The sequence below is a fragment of the Pseudophryne corroboree genome, chromosome 10 (genome assembly GCF_028390025.1).
Source record: "Pseudophryne corroboree isolate aPseCor3 chromosome 10, aPseCor3.hap2, whole genome shotgun sequence".
Taxonomy (NCBI): domain Eukaryota; kingdom Metazoa; phylum Chordata; class Amphibia; order Anura; family Myobatrachidae; genus Pseudophryne; species Pseudophryne corroboree.
The window spans coordinates 10,657,631-10,680,535 of NC_086453.1; the positions used below are offsets into that span (position 1 = coordinate 10,657,631).

General features: G+C 49.5%; 2 protein-coding genes across 2 annotated transcripts in view; one reads left to right on the plus strand and one right to left on the minus strand.

Moving 5' to 3' along the window:
• The window catches only part of LOC134965757 (protein-arginine deiminase type-2-like), a 78,155-nt gene extending 71,513 nt beyond the window's left edge, over positions 1-6,642 (minus strand). Inside the window, exon 1 of the mRNA XM_063942105.1 lies at positions 6,481-6,642. Within this exon, the coding sequence (XP_063798175.1) occupies positions 6,481-6,578 (98 nt within the window). The 5' untranslated portion in view covers positions 6,579-6,642. The remainder of the gene's footprint in view (positions 1-6,480) is intronic.
• Positions 6,643-7,272: 630 nt separating this feature from the next.
• LOC134965758 (protein-arginine deiminase type-1-like) overlaps positions 7,273-22,905 on the plus strand; it is a 204,748-nt gene continuing 189,115 nt past the window's right edge. Inside the window, exons 1-2 of the mRNA XM_063942107.1 lie at positions 7,273-7,369; positions 21,041-21,162. The gene's annotated coding sequence lies outside the window, so the exon portion shown is untranslated. The remainder of the gene's footprint in view (positions 7,370-21,040; positions 21,163-22,905) is intronic.

Below are 22,905 nucleotides of genomic sequence, written 5' to 3' on the forward strand. Positions count from 1 at the left end.
AAAATAGGGACTCTTGCCTGCCGTAATGTGTAAAATAGGGACACTTGCCTGCCGTAATGTGTAAAATGGGGACTCTTGCCTGCTGTAATGTGTACAATGGGGACTCTTGCCTGCCGTAATGTGTAAAATGGGGACTCTTGCCTGCCGTAATGTGTAAAATAGGGACTCTTGCCTGCCGTAATGTGTAAAATAGGGACACTTGCCTGCCGTAATGTGTAAAATGGGGACTCTTGCCTGCCGTAATGTGTACAATGGGGACTCTTGCCTGCCGTAATGTGTAAAATAGGGACACTTGCCTGCCGTAATGTGTAAAATAGGGACTCTTGCCTGCCGTAATGTGTAAAATAGGGACACTTGCCTGCCGTAATGTGTAAAATGGGGACTCTTGCCTGCTGTAATGTGTACAATGGGGACTCTTGCCTGCCGTAATGTGTACAATGAGGACTCTTGCCTGCCATAATGTGTTGGTGCAAGGTCAAGAACTGGGCTGTAAGGTAGTTGTTTCAGGCGAGGTCACGCTGGGAGCGCACATCTTCACAGCACAAAATTTATTTATTTTTTTAGCTATGGGGGGGGGGGGGGGGGGCACATTTTTAAATCTCGCACTGGGAGCCATATTGGCTAGAAACAGCCCTGGTTTTGCCCAACTGCTAACAAGTTTGCTGCTAGGATCAGGTCTGAATTACCCCCTTGGATTACACCTCCAGTGTGTAGAGTGTTATAAACTACAATAATGATCCTGTCACTTTTTACCGTGTCTGCTACGGGGGGCTCCTCGGGGAACGCCAAGAACCAGGGATTAATATTTACTTACATTAACACGTCTGAAATTTACATCTCTATAGATCTACCAAATTATTATCACTAATTTTTACAGTATCTACAACCGTGACAACCAGACACTGCCGTGCGAAGAATGGGTAGAACCGCTAGTTACATGTGGCCAAACTTCAGAGTCTTGGCTAACCATTAAAGAGTGCATGGACTGCTAGTGCATGATAATGTAGCAGATTAATAACAAAATTCACTGTAGAGAATACACCATAGTCCTGTGCAATACAAGGTAATATATGTACAGTGTAATCTATAATTCAAGTGCCCAGTCTGGAACCTGATTCCCTAGAGGAGTTGGGCCCCCAGGCAGTGGGGCCGGTGGTTTCCCCTGTTCCCCTGTGGGCCAGTCCAACCCTGGTTACATATGTCTGGGAAAAGACTCAGCATGCGAGATATCAAACCACAGAAGCAGTGCAAGTTTTCAGGGTTTCCTCACAGGGGCACAGGCAAATATCAGAGGCTGGACTAATGGTTATGCCTCCTGTGTACTATGGAGGACAATATTAGTACTATTATAATTTATTTATATGGCGCCACAAGGTGTCTGCAGCGCCGCACAGAGATTACATAACACAACTATAGGCCTACATCAGTGCGTGGGACAACAAACACTGTGATATAACTAAAAGCGCAATATCTAGAAAACACGACCTGTCGGCGAGGTCTGCGCAGGATTGTAAACTACTGATTGGTTGTCTGGGCTACAGCAGAATTGCTCCAAGATATATGCCGTCATGACCATGTACAAGTTATCCATCAGATTGATGAGCCACTGGCTACAGAAAGAAAAAAAAAACGGGGACTGCGTTATCCTCCATTATTTAGGTCAGTGTTTCCGAACTCCAGTCCTCAGGGCCTCTAACAGTCCATGTTTTCCGTGTCTCATCACTGGGTGACTGCGTCCCACATCAGCATCACAAGTGAAGTCATTAGTGCCACCTGTGGATCTTTTCAAATGCGTCAGCCAGTCATGAATACACTTGTGCTCCACCAGGAGATATGGAAAACATGCACTGTTACCGTTCCCTGAGGACTAGAGCTGGGAAACACTGATGTAGGTGAATGCAGCCTTCAGTAAACTGCAGCCGCACATAACCCGTGTGTGATTTCCATGGGTGAATTATTAGAATTACTGGTCTCCTTTACCAGACGGACACATTCAGTGTGATGTTATTTATATAGAGCGTGTCTCCCATAGGATCCAAGGCACAATGGCTGTCTATGTTCCCGCGTGACGCAGTGCGGATCACCTACACGTCTATCTCACGCATGTAACACAGAGGGTCCCAACACTCTCCTCAATGCACCCCAACGGTCCATGCTTGGCCACAGGTGACATAATTAGCACCTCAGTCAGTTTGATTTAACCATCTGTGCTGAGCCACGGATATACCTAAAACCTGGACCGTACACACTGGAGCGACAGGCATTCTATCAGACATCAGAATGAATGCCCTTGAGCCCAGATCCCCCGTACACGCTGGGACGAGTTTTATGAAGGACAGAACGATATGCAGCAAATCTAACCTGGCGCCTGAAACACTGGCGACCACAGGAGCGCGCAATCAGCCGTGCACGCTGAGCAATGTAGGCGATTCGTTGTTGCGCAACGGCATATCGGCCCGACCTCGCCCCAGTGTGTACCCAGCTGTAGCGTGCCCTGGGAACCTCTGTGTAACATACGGACACTTGGGTATTCTGATGATGCATTTTCAGCTGAGGATGAAACGTTGTGCCACGCCTCTTGTTACAGGAGCGAAGGGGTTAAACTGTCCAGAAAGGGCCGCGCTGCGCCCCAGCCTACCCTCTGCCACTAACAGTTCTGGTAACAAAGAGAATAAAATGTTACAAGGTAACGCAGCACGCCCCTCGCTTGTTTATATGTAACTATTTTCAGAATCCGGCTTTATATGGGACTATAAACCTCTGACTAGAGTCACCTGACACTGGCACAGGTAACACACCTGAGCCCAGTGCAGCATGGGTAATTTATGTGCTGGCGTCTGCAAGGTGTCTGCAAAGACTAACGTTACTGCAACGCCTGGAGCGCACTGCTTACTCTATATACTTATATACTGTACAGTATACACACACATCTGGTTCTACAGAGCAGCTGTCGGGCAGGGTCTGCGGTCATAGGGCGGTCTAGGGTTACACAACACAGTAACTGTCACAGGAAACTGCTGGTAACATTGCGTCACTGTCTCCGTTTAACCCTTACAGATCCCCTATCTTCTGCACAACATTCCTCACTCCCAATCCATATATACCTGCAATTTACTGGTGCGCTGTTATATACTGGGTATAAGGACCTGTAACATGTCCCCAACAGATCCAGGGGTCTATGTGGGGTAATTCAGACCTGATCGCAGCAGCAAATTTGTTAGCAGTTGGGCAAAACCACGTGCACTGCAGGGGAGGCAGATATAACATGTGCAGAGAGAGTTAGATTTGGGTCGGTTATTTTGTTTCTGTGCAGGGTAAATACTGGCTGCTTTATTTTTACACTGCAATTTAGATTTCAGTTTGAACACACCTCACCCAAATCTAACTCTCTCTGCACATGTTACATCTGCCCCACCTGCACTGCAAATGCTTTTGCCCATTAGCTAACAAATTTTCTGCTGCGATCAACTCTGAATTAGGCCCAATGTACTAAGACTTGGAGAGAGATAAAGTAGCAGCCAATCAGCTTCTAACTGCCATGTTACAAGATGTGTTTGAAAAATGACAGTTAGGAGCTTGTTGTTAGTTTAGCTCTCTCCACCTTATCTCTCTCCAAGGCTCAGCACATAGAACCCAAGAGTCAGATCACACTCCTGTCCACCACTCTCTGCACTGGCCGCCGGAGCCCACGATATCACACAGCAGAAGGTCTGTGACCGCCATCTTCGGACGCTGATAACCAGAACATGTGGCAGCGCTGACCACTACGCTACTTTTGCTCACAACGGCGTTAAGGGTCATTTCAGCATTCATTGAATTGTACGCAATAATATTTACCCCAATTCCCCTTTTCTTCCTTCTGTATCCCCCATTTTCCTTTTAACTGAGAATTCTAATAAAATTAATAAAAAATAATAATTTCAGCGATAACATCCAGTTTTACACCTTGACAAAACCGCAACGCCAAATATATACTTGGAATGGAGGTCAGGGGACGCACAATCTTAATTCTAAATTGTGGTACAAATCTAAAACCGTTACACGCATACAGTAAGCAGCGGTATATACAATGAATGCGCACGGGTAGGATTTTATTTGACCCCTCTACGTGTATTTGCTCCTAACTCTTACTCAGGTCTGATACATTTGTAGAACACAACAAACTGGAAACACATTCATGGCCTCAGGGTATGTGATACACAACTGTGCGGTTACGGTCACAACACCAAGCTGCCGTACCGGGACACATGTGTAGCGCCAGTGACTATTCGCCAAGACGCTCATGGTCACGTATCCCCCGCAGCTGCCGCACCCAATCATAGTTATTTCAGGGTCACTGACCGTAAACTTTACCAGTGGCTGAAAGTCTGCCGCGTCACGTCTCACAGAGCGCGGACTAGTGTGTACTACGGGCAGATACATTACAGTCACCAGCGACACTAAATACACTGACCGGGGGAGGGATAAAAATAAATCTCTGGTGTACAGTTACATGACGCTCTCAGAAAGTGCGCACTCACCGGCCATTACATCACGCTGACGTACTGCATCGTTGCAGCATTTACTGGGTATTACCGACGTGTTATATGGCGAATATAGCGCACATGTGCGCAGTTCCTAAGTGTCTGTTCCTGGGGGGCGGATATGCGATACTCTGCAACACAAATCTACAGATGGGACAGGGCAATGCTCTGCAGATCTCTGGTAATATTTTATATATATGATAATGAACTCCCTACTGTAAATAAATAATATGGATATTAGAAGTCACGGAGCAGCTGTGTGATCATATTATCCTGGACCCCAGCCTCCAGCTTATATATCTGCTACAGATGTCAATAGGAGGTGCGTTATTCTCTATAATACACCGGCCATCCCAATGCGTCATTCTCTATAATACACCGGCCATCCCAATGCGTTATTCTCTATAATACACCGGCCGTCCCAATGCGTTATTCTCTATAATACACCGGCCATCCCAATGCGTCATTCTCTATAATACACCGGCCATCCCAATGCGTTATTCTCTATAATACACCGGCCATCCCAATGCGTCATTCTCTATAATACACCGGCCATCCCAATGCGTCATTCTCTATAACACACCGGCCATCCCAATGCGTCATTCTCTATAATACACCGGCCATCCCAATGCATCATTCTCTATAATACACCCGCCGTCCCAATACGTCATTCTCTATAATACACCGGCCATCCCAATGCGTCATTCTCTATAATACACCGACCATCCCAATGCGTCATTCTCTATAATACACCGGCCATCCCAGTGCGTCATTCTGTACAATACACTGTCCATCCCAATGCGTCATTCTCTACAATACTCCGGCCATCCCAATGCGTCATTCTCTATAATACACCGGCTGTCCCAATGCATCATTCTCTATAATACACCGGCCGTCCCAATGCGTCATTCTCTATAATACACCGGCCGTCCCAATGCGTCATTCTCTATAATACACCAACCATCCCAATGCGTCATTCTCTATAACACACCGACCATCCCAATACGTCATTCTCTATAATACACCGGCTGTCCCAATGCATCATTCTCTATAATACACCGGCCGTCCCAATGCGTCATTCTCTATAATACACCGGCCGTCCCAATACGTCATTCTCTATAATACACCGGCCGTCCCAATACGTCATTCTCTATAATACGCCGGCCGTCCCAATGCATCATTCTCTATAATACACCGGTCATCCCAATGCGTCATTCTCTATAATACACCGGTGTTCCCAATGCATCATTCTCTATAACACACCGGCCGTCCCAATACGTCATTCTCTATAATACACCGGCCATCCCAATGCGTCATTCTCTATAATACACCGGCCATCCCAATGAGGACTGTGTTTGAGAACCTCTGGACTAAGGGAACAGAAACCAGCCCAATAGACATCACCTAATGCCAAGACCTTGAGTTGAGGGTTCAAAAATGAGTTAACATAACACATAAGAGGACGACTGTATATGGGACATGGACGGGGGCAGACGACGGGGGTCAGGGGGCGACACAGTATCATTAGCAGGGGGTAAAAAAAGAAAAACACGACACGATAGTGATATGTGACTCCGTCCTCAGGACCCCTCACAGCGCATGTTTTCCAGACCACCGAGCTGGGCACAGGGGCATACCTAATGATCCCCAGGAGATATGGAAAACATGGACTGTTATGGGTCCTGAGTGTGAGATACTCTGATACAGGGTCACACAGGGATCAGGACGACCTCCCATGAGGAATGAAGCTGTCACCTGGAGATCAGAGCTGCCAAGAAGCGAAGACTCTGGCACCCTATAGCACTACAACCCCCAGCATGCCCTGCCCAGATGACAGGCTGCTGCAATAGATGACACACACAGCCAGTAAGACAGGGACAGGTGACACAGACACACAGGAGACAGGTACAGGGGGTGAGGGGGACATGGGGGGTGAGGGGGCATTGGGGCAGCTCACCCATTGACGTCCACGGTCAGGCTGGTGCCCAGCACACACACAGCCTGCAGCCTCTGCCCGTGCACCAGCCGCAGGGTCCTGCTCTGCCCGTGCTGCATGCTGCCCGCTCTGCACCTGCTGCAGGTGACTCTGCGCTGCTGCCCGGGGACTACACACTGACAGCCCCGCCCCCCGGCACGTCACTCACAGCGGGCAGGCGGGGCCAGGAGGGGAGTGCGCCGGGAGGTGCGCCGGGAGGTGCCCGCCCCCTGCTGCTGCTGCTGCCTGGGAGAGAGAGGGGCTAAGTATAGGGCGCTCCCAGTAAGGAGATGGCTGGAGGGGGGACTGGGGAGGAGGGGGCAACACCCGGGACCACCCTGCACCAGCCCCAGCCTAATGACCACTAATGTCATTATCCCTTCCTGCAGGGTGACATGGGCTACAGCCCCCCCTTCCAGTGACCCCAGATTCTGCAGGCTCTGTGCAGGGTGACATGGACTACAGCCCCCAGGCTCCACAGACATGATGCAGGATTGTATGCTTCCCCTCCCAGTGACCCCAGATTCTGCAGGCTCTGTGTAGGGTAACATGGACTACAGCCCCCCCCCCCCCCCCCCTCCCAGTGACCCCAGATTCTGCAGGCTCTGTGTAGGGTAACATGGACTACAGCCCCCCCCCTCCCAGTGACCCCAGATTCTGCAGGCTCTGTGTAGGGTAACATGGACTACAGCCCCCAGTCTCCACAGACATGATGCAGGATTGCATGCTCCCCTCCCCCCCCCCAGTGACCCCAGATTCTGCAGGCTCTGTGCGGGGTAACATGGACTACAGCCCCCAGTCTCCACAGACATGATGCAGGATTGCATGCTCCCCCTCCCAGTGACCCCAGATTCTGCAGGCTCTATGCATGGTAAGTGTGCATACATCCAGTATATATAGGCTTACCATACCATCCCTTTAAGCTGGGACACTCATGGGTTACACAGGTTCTGTGGCTGATTAATACCAGGTGACATGCAGGCTTGTAGTCATCCAGCCACAGACCCTGTGTAATTCATGAGTGTCCAGGACGGTATGGTAAGTCTGTGTACAGGGAGAGAGATGCTGATTCATTCTGTATATAGAGAACCCATCACGCTGGTCCTCAGAGCCGGCTGCCCCCTCCCCGTGTGTCTGGCCCGGTTCCTCTGATACTGACGGAGCATTAGATGTGGTCAGATACATGGGCCTGCGTCCTGACACATAATTGCATTGCGTCGTGTAGCATCATGTAGGAGGCAAGTTATTATTCCGCGCAATTTTGTCCCTTATCACCACATATCACTGCAATAAGAAATTATGGGGCCCATTTATCAATGAGTGATAAAACTCGCCATGGATGATAAAACTTCTTGCGTATATTAAATGGTGCTCCAGCCAATCAGCTCCCAGCTGTCACGTGTTTGAAAAATGACGGTTGGGAACTGATTGGCACTATTTTTCATACACAATGAGTGTTATTATTCATGACGAGTTTTATCACTCGTTGATAAATGGGCCCCAATATTGGGGACAATTTAGGAAGGCTCTCTTGGCAGGATGGCGGACCCAGTAATAAGGGAGTGTCTTGGTGACAAGTAAATCGTAAGGCACACTGTCAGGATCGCACCCAGCCAGCCTAATGCACATGCGCAATGTTTCAGGGCACCTGTCCCTGCGGGTGTAGAGTGATGTATCCGGGGTGGAATAATCACATATGCACCAGATCACATTGAGTATGCGATTAGTAATATGTATACCCCATAGTTACCAATCACCTGTCAGATCTAAAATTTGAGACCGCAGAGGCCGCTGCTTTTCTTGCATGTGACAAGATACATTATAGATTTTATTTTTCTATGTGTATTTTAAGGGTGTTTAAGTTGTCTTTGTTCCACTACAAGAACATTTAAAAAAAAATTGTTGTCTTTCAATTAGATGGTGCTGTAAACAGTACCCAGGCATTATTAAACTATTAGTTTAAATCTAATAAACACCTTTGGCCTAAATTTAATATACACAATCCATACCTCTCAACATGACCCATTCCAGGAGGAACAACATTCTCTTTACCTGAACTTCCTTCTTCTGTTATTGTTCATGTTGGGAGGTATGCATACTCCCCGCCGAAAGGAGCGGTAAGCGGGAAGGGGCGGGGGGGCATCTGTATACCTGGCACTGTGGGGGTCATCTGTATACCTGGCACTGTGGGGGGCATCTGTATACCTGGCACTGTGAAGGGCATTTGTATACCTGGAACTGTGGGGGTATCTATACCTGGCACTGTGAGGGGCATTTGTATACCTGGTACTGTGGGGACATCTGTATACCTGGCACTATGAGGGGCATCTGTATACCTGGCACTGTGGGGACATCTGTATACCTGGCACTGTGAGGGGCATTTGTATACCTGGCACTGTGGGGACATCTGTACACCTGACACTGTGGGGACATCTGTATACCTGGCACTGTGGGGGCATCTGTATACCTGGCACTCTGGGGGCATCTGTATACCTGGCACTGTGGGGACATCTGTATACCTGGCACTGTGGGGGCATCTGTATACCTGGCACTGTGAGGGGCATTTGTATACCTGGCACTGTGGGGGCATCTGTATACCTGGCACTGTGGGGACATCTGTATACCTGGCACTGTGGGGGCATCTGTATACCTGGCACTGTGAGGGGCATTTGTATACCTGGCACTATTGGGGGCATCTGTATACCTGGCACTGTGAGGGGCATTTGTATACCTGGCACTGTGGGGGCATCTGTATACCTGGCACTGTGAGGGGCATTTGTATACCTGGCACTGTGGGGGCATTTGTATACCTGGCACTGTGGGGGCAATTGTGGATCTGGCACTGCACTATTGGGGGCATATGTGTATCACGTCCCATTTTAACTGGCCACACCCATTTTTTTGGGGCGCGAGCGGGGGCAGACTTGTATGGCCCCCGAAGGATTTTATAAATATCCAAATGGCCCTCGGTAGAAAAAAGGTTCCCCACCCCTGTTCTAGAAGGTGCTAGATAAATGAGAAGTAAAATCTGATTGGTTGCTATGGGCAACATTCCATCTTAAATAGAACTCCCACCTTAGTAAATTTACCCCTTGGAACCTGTAGCGTACATGACATCTGACTATAGCCGGTCTCCCTGCAGTATTGTAAGTGTTGCCTCCCAGTGACGGGTGTGCTGTAGCAGGACAATAGGCTGCATTGTACGACCGCCTGGCTCTGCAGGGCGTGATGGGAGTGGGGGCTCTTGGAATGAATTGTATCTTGCATCTAGATCAGGAACAGGGAGGTATATTCATATAGTGCTAGACTGTGGGCGAATATATGCCCCAAATCAGCATTTCTGCCCCACACTACCCGACAACCCCTCCTTTTATGGGGCAAAGAGATCAAGTGACACAAATAAATAATATTAAACAGGGAAATAAATAGGTATAATGATCATAATCCCAACGTTATGCTGCCTTAGAGCCTTCCCCAGTTTATCTATATGATATATACAGCACTGAACATATTACTGGCTCCAGCTCCCACCCAGTTCGGTCCCCATTAGCCGTTGTATGTGTGAGATTTATTCCTATGGGTGTGCAACCTTCCAGGATAATCACAGGATGAAAAAACAAAGCGAAAATGGGTAATGGGCCCGGTGATCCCAGTCCGTCCTCCCGGGGACCCCTGCTTCTAACCCAGATCTTCTGTCATTTCCCAGTAGTCACCAAGGAAGGGGCATAAGTACCGCCATAGCTGCCCATACGGAGGAGAGGCCGTCATTTCCACTCTGACGCTTCTTAAGAAGCAGAATACTTATCACAGAGGAACTAAAACTAGAGTGCAGGGCCAGTGATGTCACAGCGATGCTTTTGTTTGCTTTGCAATTTCAGCTTTTTGTCCTGATCAGTGCTGTGTTCTGATAATATAAAATGTGACTTCAGTTATGATCTTGCTGTATATAGTGGGGTTTAGATGACTTTTAGAAAGTACAGAGAGAGGGGAAGGTAAGAGAGAGGCGTTAGCAGTGAGCGGAACAGATAATCCCACAGAATAAACAATGAGCCGTCTGTGTGTCCAGAGTCACCAGGCAGCGATGTCCCCATACAGCTGATGAAATCATCCGCACAGAGCAGGGCTGTTCAGGCAGTGATGGGCGCTGGGGGCACAGTTGGTGGCCATGTTGCCGGCACGCTCGGATAATACAGAGGAATGAGGGGAATTGAAGCACTCTGTCAGCGATGTACTGAGGTGATAACAAATGACTGGTATGGGGGACTCAATATCCCACCATTCCTCTGCTGAGCACGCCTGACACGGCTCAGTGATACCGAGCACCCTCCAGTCTGCGTCCAGGGCATCTGTAGGCGACAACAGGAGCTTTAACCCTCTCACTGCCAATGGGCACCTCAGGGAACATGTGACGCGTGTCTGTATGGGCGCTGTGCGGTCCCCAGAGGCCGCCGCATGAGCTGGGATTTGTGCCATTACTCAGAAGCACTGAATGGATATATATACGGCCAAGAAAGAACAGTCCATTGTTCCAACATTTCAGTGTATTCATGTTTTTGTCAGGGAAACTGAAATGCTGGAATATTGGACTTTTCTTAGTCCTTGTCTGTCCCTCCTCCATAGATTGTAAGCTCTCACGAGCAGGGCCCTCTTCCCTCATGCGCTTTTCCTTACTTACTCTATACAACCTGCAGCCCTAGAGCTGCTGTGGAACTACATATCCCAGCATGCCCTGCCATAGTTTTGCTATTAAGCTATGCTAAAACTGAGGCAGGGCATGCTGGTTTGTGTAGTTCCACAGCAGCTGGAGGGCCGCAGGTTGAAGACCCATGCTGTGTACCATCACAATCCCACTTCTCTGTCAGCAGCAGCCGGGCTGCTTGTGGTATGATGAGTGTATATGCGATGTTAATATGGCCGTATCCTCATATGTTCTGAAGTGTACGTTTCCACCTGCAGCTGAGTTTGCACTGTATTGGTGTATGCACTTTGTGAGGCTCAGCAGGCCCCTTGTGGCAGCCTATACAATAAAGGATAACACACAAGCGAGTTGATGAATATGTTCGCTGCGCAGCGATGATGCAAAAAAACTGCACTTCTGCGCATGCGGCGCAATGCGCACACGCGACGTACTTTCACAACGGCCGATGTAGTTGCACACAAGGTCTAACGAAGCTTTTCAGTCGCACTGGTGGCCGCAGAGTGATTGACAGGAATTGGGCGTTTCTGGGTGGTAAATGACCGTTTTCAGGGAATGTTCGAAAAAACGCAGGCGTGCCAGGAAAAACGCAGGCATTGCTGGGCGAACGCAGGGCGTGTTCGTGACGTCAAAACAGGAACTGAACAGTAGGTCTGAAGCTACTCTGAAACTGCACAAGATTATTTGTAGCCGCTCTGCGATCCTTTCGTTCGCACTTCTGCTAAGTTAAAATACACTCCCAGTGGGAGGCGGCATAGCGTTTGCACGGCTGCTAAAAACTGCTAGCGAGCGAACAACTCGGAATGACCCCCCAAGAGGCGTTGATCCACTGCCTTTGCCAGTCCTAGATTTGTGGCGCAGTACGGTATGTGACTACATTGTTTAAATCAAAATCGCACAGAGGCCGCGCACTCACCATAACAAACAGCGGCGGTTTCGCTCATATATGTCTGATGCAACAAAACCACTTATGGAGACTGCACTGATTATTCTAATAAGTGACACTTGTGCATCTGTGTGTGACCGAGTCTGAATCCGCATACGTAGTGCTACCATGCAGGGGCTGCGGCTGTTTTTCACACCAAGTTCCGTTGTGCTTCATCTTCAACTGTTTACATAATTAAAACTAATTCCTGTGCTGGTAACGTTGCGGCGCGGCGTCTCCGGCACAGATGGAGTGGCGTTTCGCTGCGTCTGCGATGCGAATAAGATGCAAATTTAAAGAAAAAGTCGTTACACCACAACGCTCGGCGCGGCTCACTGGTGCTGGCCGTCTTGCGCCGTATAGCATATTGTAGCTCGGTGCATGCGGACACATCTGTGCATAAAACTGACCTCTGTACAGTTACAGGGTTCATATTGCGCCTCCACGGTGGTGATCCCACAGGGAAATGTACGGCGTGGAATGTCAGATGCGCGCTTTACGGGATAATTCCTGCTCTGAAATAACAAAGTTGGTATTTAGGAGTCTATCCCAGTCCGGAGGAACGGTGCAGATTCCTTCCCCCGTGACACGCGTTCCAGAGAGGCAGGCGTGAGGGTCTCACAGAATGCAGACCTCCGAGTGCTGAGAGAACCTCTAGGACTCAGGATAAGGGGGATCAGGTGGTGGGGGGGGGGGGGGGGGGTATAATGCTGATGTAAGTTGATTGCCTCATTGTTTCATGTCACATATACCCAGACCTAATCCGTGACGTGACACCATAGCTGTGTATATGGAGGTTTTCTCTATATGAGGGTAAGAAGCATGTATGTGATGCACAGATGGCGGTGTCAGGGATAACCTAGAACGTCTGACATATGCGCATTGCTATTATGTTACCATGTGAAACCATTGATGAATTGCTTGATAAGGGGCTGTGGGCTTGGAAGTCGGGATTATATCGGATCTACCTTTATCATCTGGCAGATGTCTTCTATAGTTGCGGCAGCGTTGCCAACATTTTATAATATTTTCCAGGAACACTTTGCTGCTGATCCAGTGCAGCCATGGGGGTTACGTGCAACGCTGTCTCTGCCGATCTTAGAGCACTACAATCCCCAGCATCTCCTGCTTTGCGGTTATAGCGAGCCTATTTGTAATTGGATTTTAGATATTCCGATAGACAGGCCACCTTCTGTGGAATTGGTGAATTTTATCTTCTGAAATGTATTAAGTACCAAGGGTGAATTTTAATATTTAGTGATCCCATACCCCTTAAATATTGAATGATCCCACCTCATATATATATTTAATTAACTGCACTCACTACCACTTCTGCTGCTGGTGGTGAAGCATGAAGAGAAGTAGAAACATCCCTGTGTTGCAGCTTCGGCTGGGGAGCCCCATTAGAAAGTGGGGCCCGGGGGTACTTACCCCCTGGGCCCCCCCTTTGATCCTGCACTGTAGACTGGGCGTACTTTACATCACCACATTCTTGAAAATCTGTCACGTCATGTAAAAGATGAGGTAGATTCTGGGCCGCACAAAAGGCAGCTGTAGCTGTGGCCAGCTGAGAAAGCCAGAATTACTACGCTCTATTTTACAGATCCGGCCAAGTTCTGGCCAACTCAGAACAGGACAGACGCAAAATATGTAAATTTGCTTCTGCGGATGTGATGTACCTCGCCATCTCTGAACGCGAAGATCCATTTGAACCAACCCGGTGTGTACGGAATCATAACTGTTATCTGTAATATGACAGAAGCTTATCATCCTTGGGTTGAGCAATAATATTCCTAGACGTTACCTCAAACCTGTACATGGAAACGTGTGCGGATTACGTGACCATTTATTATCCAAAAATAAAGTGTCAAGAAGCAACTGGAAGGTCTGAAGGGACTTTCTGGTTATCCTGAGGGACAGGATATTAATTCCAATCTTTTTTTGGGCCGTCAGGATCTAATCTCATCTTTTAACAAACATATCTGATGATTAAACAGTTGTTAGGTATCTGACCTTGTGTCTACACGGAGGGTGACTGGTGTCCACAGCTCATCACCGCAACTTCATTGCTATCTAACTCCATGGTCACGTGGTAAGAAAAATCCCTAAAAAGAGATGTTAGAGGCATCTCCCCGACTACCAAATGGTGGCTCAAACTCAGACATGTGGGGGGACGCCCAGCACAGGGCTAGTCCGCCCCGCATGTCAGTGCCCCCGCACAAATACAAAAGCATCGCACAGAGGCGATGCCTTTGTATCTGCGGAGTAACTCCCGGCCAGCGCAGCTCCTACGGCTGGCCGGGAGTTGTCTGTCGCTGGCCGCAGCGGCTGCGTAAAACATCACGCAGCCGCCGCGCCACGCCCCCCCCCAACGGTCCGACCACGCCTGCGTTGGACGGACCGCGCCTACTGAACGGCGGCTTAACGCCGCAATTCAGCCCCCTCCAGCCCAGCGACCGCCTAAAACATATGTTATGATGATGAAAACATATATGATATCTTGAACGTGATAATATATATAAAAAATCGAAATAAAATAAAATTACACTTGCGGCTGATATGAAATGTGGAGCGCGGCAGTTTGCTTGATTGAGTTCTGCGCAGGCTCAGGAAGGAACAAAATGTATGTACGTGATTGCAGAACTGAACACGCCTGACACGGCTCCCTCAGGATGGGGAAGGGAAGGGGCATTCCCGCCTAGGCTGAGTACAGTAGCGGGGTATTCATGCCGCAGTTATGCACCTCACACGTATGACACGGCTCCCTCAGGATGGGGAAGGGAAGGGGCGTTCCTGCTTAGGCTGAGTACAGTAGCGGTGTAGTGATGCCGCAGTTATGCACCTCACACGTCTGACACGGCTCCCTCAGGATGGGGAAGGGAAGGGGCGTTCCCGCCTAGGCTGAGTACAGTAGCGGTGTAGTGATGCCGCAGTTATGCCCCTCACACGTATGACACGGCTCCCTCAGGATGGGGATGGGAAGGGGCGTTCCCGCCTAGGCTGAGTACAGTAGCGGTGTAGTGATGCCGCAGTTATGCCCCTCACACGTATGACACGGCTCCCTCAGGATGGGGAAGGGAAGGGGCATTCCCACCTAGGCTGAGTACAGTAGCGGTGTAGTGATGCCGCAGTTATGCACCTCACACGTCTGACACGGCTCCCTGAGGATGGGGAAGGGAAGGGGCATTCCCGCCTAGGTTGAGTACAATAGCGGTGTAGTTATGCCGCAGTTATGCACCTCACACGTTTGACACGACTCCCTCAGGATGGGGAAGGGAAGGGGCGTTCCCGCCTAGGCTGAGTACAGTAGCGGTGTAGTTATGCCGCAGTTATGCACCTCACACGTTTGACACGACTCCCTCAGGATGGGGAAGGGAAGGGGCATTCCCACCTAGGCTGAGTACAGTAGCGGTGTAGTTATGCCGCAGTTATGCACCTCACACGTATGACACTGCTCCCTGAGGATGGGGAAGGGAAGGGGCGTTCCCGCCTAGGCTGAGTACAATAGCGGTATAGTGATGCCGCAATTATGTACCTCACACGTATGACACGGCTCCCTGAGGATGGGGAAGGGAAGGGGCGTTCCTGCCTAGGCTGAGTACAGTAGCGGTGTAGTTATGCTGCAGTTATGCCCCTCACACGTATGACACGGCTCCCTCAGGATGGGGAAGGGAAGGGACATTCCCGCCTAGGTTGAGTACAATAGCGGTGTAGTTATGCCGCAGTTATGCACCTCACACGTCTGACACGGCTCCCTGAGGATGGGGAAGGGAAGGGACATTCCCGCCTAGGTTGAGTACAATAGCGGTGTATTCATGCCGCAGTTATGCTCCTCACACGTATGACACGGCTCCCTGAGGATGGGGAAGGGAAGGAGCGTTCCCGCCTAGGCTGAGTACAATAGCGGTGTAGTGATGCCGCAGTTATGCACCTCACACGTATGACACGGCTCCCTGAGGATGGGGAAGGGAAGGGGCGTTCCCGCCTAGGCTGAGTACAATAGCGGTGTAGTTATGCCGCAGTTATGCCCCTCACACGTATGACACAATTTGGGAAACACTTGGATCTTTGCGGTTTAGCATCATTACAAATTCCTTCTGAATTATACTGCCCTCAGATTTTTTAAGTGCTACAATTAGTTTTTCCTTTGAGCCCGGATGGAAGTGTGTAACGCTCCGAGTCACTCCTGCACTCACTTACTCAGCTGACCTTGGATATTTTAAGCAAATGAGAATTAGTGTCAGACATCTCATTACCTTACAGAAAACGCGCTCTCGGGAGAAGGAATTTGCAGCGACAAAGAAGTGACATCTGAACCAGCCTTCCTCCAAGGTCGTTGGTAAATATAAAGTGTTGCGATGTGAGCGCCACAATGATATCTTATTATTTATGGAGCAATGTGTGCTGTGACAATTCTACATCGCTCTGCGTAACGGATCTGCACACAGCTTTTGCTGTCACGTCATTGCTTTTTTTTTTGTTGTGCGGAAATTTGTGCGCAGTGATACCGTAATTTGCTTAGAGGATCCACAGGAACCACCATGATAGCGTGTGGCGGCGATATTAGCTTTAGCTGCCAAGGAAGTGATTTGTCTCATGCAATGGAAAAAATAATATGGATTCAGTTTTTTTATTTTCTACTTGTATTTTAACTTCAGCGCAAAGTTGCCTCTAAAACTTGTATTTAATAAACGTACTGTAATCACAGTTCAGTCCCAATCTGCCCGGCGTGATCAGAGTATTCGAGTCACGGGTGCCGTGGAGTCGCTCTGACTAAATCCTGATGCAAACAAGCCACGCAGAGCGAAAATCACAATTCACCACTTACTCGGAGATCTAGTTAGGCCCAGCTGCCAAATACCCGAAAGTCACGTCTCTAAATCCCCTCGCAGTGGAGTAATCACCGATCTTGTCAACAGGCAAATATCCCTCCTAATTACCAAAGCAAAACAGCTCTGTAATCCAGACTCCCGTCCAACTGGCTGAGCGATCAGGCACAGGCGTCCAGCCTATGTACGCGCAATGCAACCCTCTATTATCCACTGGCACAAATATACCAGGAGAGAAGGAACACAGTATATAGGCCCTCATTCCGAGTTGTTCGCTCGCTAGCTGCTTTTAGCAGCAGTGCAAACGCTAGGCCGCCGCCCTCTGGGAGTGTATCTTAGCTTAGCAGAATTGCGAACGAAAGGATCGCAGAGCGGCTACAAAAAAAGATTGTGTAGTTTCAGAATAGCTCGAGACTTACTCCTAGCTAGCAATCACTTCAGACTGTTTAGTTCTTGTTTTTACGTCACAAACACGCCCTGCGTTCGGCCAACCACGCCTCCGTTTCCCCCGACACGCCTGCGTTTTTATCTGGCACGCCTGCGTTTTTCCGCACACTCCCTGAAAACGGTCAGTTGACACCCAGAAACACCCACTTCCTGTCAATCACTCTGCGGCCAGCAGTGCGACTGAAAAGCGTCGCTAGGCCTTGTGTGAAACTACTTCGGCTTTTGTGAAAGCACGACGCGCGTGCGCATTTCGCACCATACGCATGGGCAGAAATGCCGATTTTTTTTTGTCTGAACGCTGCGCTGCGCACAACGGCAGCTAGCGATCAACTCGGAATGACCCCCATAGCGTCTTCTTTCTCAACAGGTCAGCACCAGGGGATCTTTTTTCTAGCAATTTATTCTGAGGGGCATCTGGATACCCCCCCTACTCCTTACCAAGGCTGCAAACGTACAATTAGGATCATTCTACGCTGCAGCTGTCATGGTGGAGAAGTACGGGTCTCTTATTACTATAATCTTTTATTTTTAAAGCACCAGAAAAGTTCTAGAGCTCCATACACGGGGACGTATTAAGCGATTAGGGAGCCCCATGTGCGGTCTCCACGTGGACGCCCTTCTCTCTAGCGGCCGGTGCAGCACTGTATCAGAACCAGCTGCGAATGCGTTTGTCTCCGGGAATGTGGCGCACATTCGCTGGGAGAACAACCGCGTCATATTCCAGGTGATTGGCGCAGCATCACCAACTCTGGAGAGGTGAATATAATATATGGGTGCAGGTTGTGCGGACTGGGCCCTTCTGGACCCAGAGGGCCATGTGCAAAGAACACCCTGCAACCATTACAGATACACCATTGGATTTTCAAGGAGATCACACAGTAGCAGTGTAACTGACGTATGATAAGTACAATACAGCGTTAGGTGACATCTGGGAACAATGCACAGCAGTAAAAGAGCTGAGAAGGTAGGACGAGGACGTGGGGTGAGTGTAAGACAACTCGCAGTAACCCATAGCACAAGCGGTGGTAAGTCGCACGGCGTGGAGGCAGCTCGGCACTCTTGGCCTGTACACAAACTTGAAGGAAAAAGACGAGGAGCACAGGTCGCATGGGTACTGCTAATGGGAGTATAAGAGGAGGGAGGGCCTTGCTTGTGAGAGCTTACACACTGTGTGACACAGCATGTATAACAAGGGGCAGATAGGCCCACATGTTCCTTCTGGGCCGGGACCCCCTCAGTAGCTTGCCAAACCCCTGGCTGCCCCTGTGCCAGGCGGATTCACAGGCCCGGTAATGGGCGTGTTAGGCGGCCGGTGCCAGAAATGGAAGACTTTAGTTGTGTATTGCGGTGCAGCGCGAGTGATGTCATGACGCTACACCGCATCACTATCTAGGCTGAGAAGCCACGGTGCAAACATGAAGAGGAGCAGCAAGAAGACACAGAATAAGGTAAGAGACAGTGGGCTATAGGGGGCTGGAGAGACACTGTGAGCTGAAGAGAAACTGGGGGTGCCTGAGAGTCAAAAGAAGGCTGGAGTTGGGGAGACCCTGGGGCACTGGAGTGTCGGAAGAGGCCTGTAACTTAAGAGACAGAAAGGGGCTGGAACTGGAGAGACAGTGGGGAGCTGGATAGGCACTGGGGGCTGGAGAGACACTGGGGAGCTGGAGAGATACTGGGGGGCTGGAGAGATACAAGGAAGTTGGAGAGATACTGGGGGGCTGGAGAGATACAAGGAAGTTGGAGAGATACTGGGGGGCTGGAGAGATACAAGGAAGTTGGAGAGATACTGGGGGGCTGGAGAGATACAAGGAAGTTGGAGAGATACTGGAGGGCTGGAGAGATACAATACTGGGGGGCTGGAGAGATACAAGGAAGTTGGAGAGATACTGGGAGGCTGGAGAGATACAAGGAAGTTGGAGAGATACTGGGGGGCTGGAGAGATACAAGGAAGTTGGAGAGATACTGGGGGGCTGGAGAGATACAAGGAAGTTGGAGAGATATTGGGGGCTGGAGAGATACAAGGAAGTTGGAGAGATATTGGGGGGCTGGAGAGATAAAAGGAAGTTGGAGAGATACTGGGGGGCTGGAGAGATACAAGGAAGTTGGAGAGATATTGGGGGCTGGAGAGATACAAGGAAGTTGGAGAGATATTGGGGGCTGGAGATATACAAGGAAGTTGGAGATATACTAGGGGGCTGGGTAGGCACTTGGGGCTGGAGAGATGCAAGGAAGTTGGAGAGATATTGGGGGCTGGAGAGATACAAGGAAGTTGGAGAGATACTGGGGGGCTGGAGAGATACAAGGAAGTTGGAGAGATACTGGGGGCTGGAGAGATACAAGGAAGTTGGAGAGATATTGGGGGGCTGGAGAGATACAAGGAAGTTGGAGAGATGCTGGGGGGCTGGAGAGATACAAGGAAGTTGGAGAGATATTGGGGGCTGGGGATATACAAGGAAGTTGGAGAGATACTAGGGGGCTGGATAGGCACTTGGGGCTGGAGAGATGCAGGGAAGTTGGAGAGATATTGGGGGCTGGAGAGATACAAGGAAGTTGGAGAGATACTGGGGGGCTGGAGAGATACAAGGAAGTTGGAGAGATACTGGGGGGCTGGAGAGATACAAGGAAGTTGGAGAGATACTGGGGGGCTGGAGAGATACAAGGAAGTTGGAGAGATACTGGGGGGCTGGAGAGATACAAGGAAGTTGGAGAGATACTGGGGGGCTGGAGAGATGCAAGGAAGTTGGAGAGATACTGGGGGGCTGGAGAGATACAAGGAAGTTGGAGAGATACTGGGGGGCTGGAGAAATACAAGGAAGTTGGAGAGATACTGAGGGGCTGGAGAGATACAAGGAAGTTGGAGAAATACTGGGGGGCTGGAGAGATACAAGGAAGTTGGAGAGACACTGGGGGGCTGGAGAGATACAAGGAAGTTGGAGAGATACTGGGGGCTGGAGAGATACAAGGAAGTTGGAGAGATATTGGGGGGCTGGAGAGATACAAGGAAGTTGGAGAGATACAAGGAAGTTGGAGAGATACTGGGGGCTGGAGAGATACAAGGAAGTTGGAGAGATACTGGGGGGCTGGAGAGGTACAAGGAAGTTGGAGAGATACTGGGGAGCTGGAGAGATACAAGGAAGTTGGAGAGATACTGGGGGCTGGAGAGATACAAGGAAGTTGGAGAGACACTGGGGGGCTGAAGAGATACAAGGAAGTTGGAGAGATACTGGGGGGCTGGAGAGACATTGGGGAGCTGGACAGGCACAATGAATTTAAAGCTGGAAGACAGAAGAGGGAAGAGAGATCCCAGGGTTGTGAGGCTGGAGCTGCCTAGACACAGGGGAATGAAGCTGGAGAGACCCAAGGATGAGGCTGAAGAGACTGGGGGATGAGGCTGAAGAGAACTGTCAGGAAATGGCTGGAGATTAACCATGACTGGCAGGAATAATAGGGAAAGGCTTGAACACAGTAGTCTTCATTAAAGCACCAGTTCTGAAGAAACCATATTACTGATACACAGTTTAATAATATAAATTGTTTGATCAGGAAAGTTCCCATATTTCCCTGTACCCTAACCTTTCTGTTTCTCTGTATTAGCTAGGAGAACCTCTGCTATATGACAATGACATTGGTTGTATTCCTACACAGACAGGTATGTTCCAGCCCATGTGAACTCCTACATGAATAGTGAATACTGACTGAAGTCACCATCTGCCCAGGGAGAAACAATGTCTTCAGAGGCTCCAAGTTGTGGAGAAACCACAGTATAGGTAAGGAAACCTGGCCTGTACCTGCTGAGGACCTGGGGACAGGGACGGGCTCAGAATCAGGCCATATGAGAAGGGATTATCAAACCTGTCATTTCCATCTCTGAAACATCTCTAGGCAGATGCAGAACTCTGGGAGGTAACAGAGTCATCTGCCGCCGGGCTCCTGCTCTGAAGGGGGCACCCCTCCTCCCATTCTGTGACACCATTATTAAGTTAATTGATAACTGTCGCTGTCTTTTCAGTGGCCGACTTCCTCACTGGTCCCTGCACCTTACACATCACACCCTCTTTATTATACTGTAGATGCACATTTTACAAGTGTCACACCCTGGATTGGAAACCACACCCTATTACAGTCTCCAGGATCAGACTCTTTCTCACCCAGGATGCCACTAAGACCCTCATCCACTCACTGGTCATCTCCAGACTGGATTACTGCAATCTCCGCCTGTCTGGCCTCCCTGACAAATGCCTCTCTCCACTCCAATCTATCCTCAGTGCTGCTGCCCGGCTCATCTTATTTACTATTTATTTATTAACAGTTTCTTATATAGCGCAGCATATTCCATTGTGCTTTACAATTAGAACAACAGTAATAGAACAAAACTGGGTAAAAAGTAAAACAGTCAGACATAGAATTAGGAATCCTCACCAAACGCACTACGTCCACCTCCCCTCTGCTACAAGCCCCTCACTGGCTCCCCTTCCCTTCCAGAATCCAATTCAAGCTTCTCACACTCACTTACAAAGCCCTCACCCACTCCTTTCCCATCTATATCTCTGACCTTATCTCCCTTTACACTCCCACCCGTCCTCTTCCCTCCGCTAATGCTCGCCGACTCTCCTGCCTACGGATTACTTCCTCCCACTCCTACCTCCAAGATTTCTCAAGTGCTGCTCCCTTAAGGGCGTTACACACTCGGCGATCCGCCGCCGGGCTGGCCGACGGCAGATACGTCTGACGGGCAACCCGGCGGTGGGGGGTAAGGTGACGGGGGGAGTGATGTTTCTTCACTCCCCCCGTCACCCAGCTCCATAGCAGCGCACACTAATATGGACAAGATTGTCCATATTGGCCTGCGTGCATAAGCAACGGGGCACCAACGATGAACGAGCGCGAGGGCGCGCATCGTTAATCATTGGTGCCTACACACTGCACGATATGAACGAGTTCTCGTTCATTAATGAACGAGAACGTTCATATCGTGCACTGAGATCAGTAAGTGTGTAGGGCCCATTACTATAGAATTCTCTACCTCTCCCCCTCAGACTCTCCACCTCTCTACAAAACTTCACACGGGCTCTCAAGAGTCAAGACCCACTTCTTCACCAAACCCAGCCAAATCTCATCCTAACCCTCTGTTCCACGCTCTCTATGTACCCCATCTGTCTCACCCCTGTCTGTCTACCCCGCCCCTTTAGAACGTAAGCTCTCACGAGCAGGGCCCTCTTCCCTCATGTGCTTACCCTTTTCTTACTTTAATAATATTCAACTACATCAACTCCAGCAGTCTTCTGCCACCTGATACTTATTCCAGTGTCATCTGCTGATGTAGCTATGTTTATATACCCTGTACTTGTCCTATACTGTCATCAACTGTAAGTTGCTGTTTTCCTGTTTTGATTATTTGTTTATGTACTCTGTAATTGGGCGCTGCGGAACCCGCGTGGCGCCATATATATAAAGGATAATAATAAAGAAATAATAATTATCCCGGCGCTCTTGTAACCTGCTGCACTGTG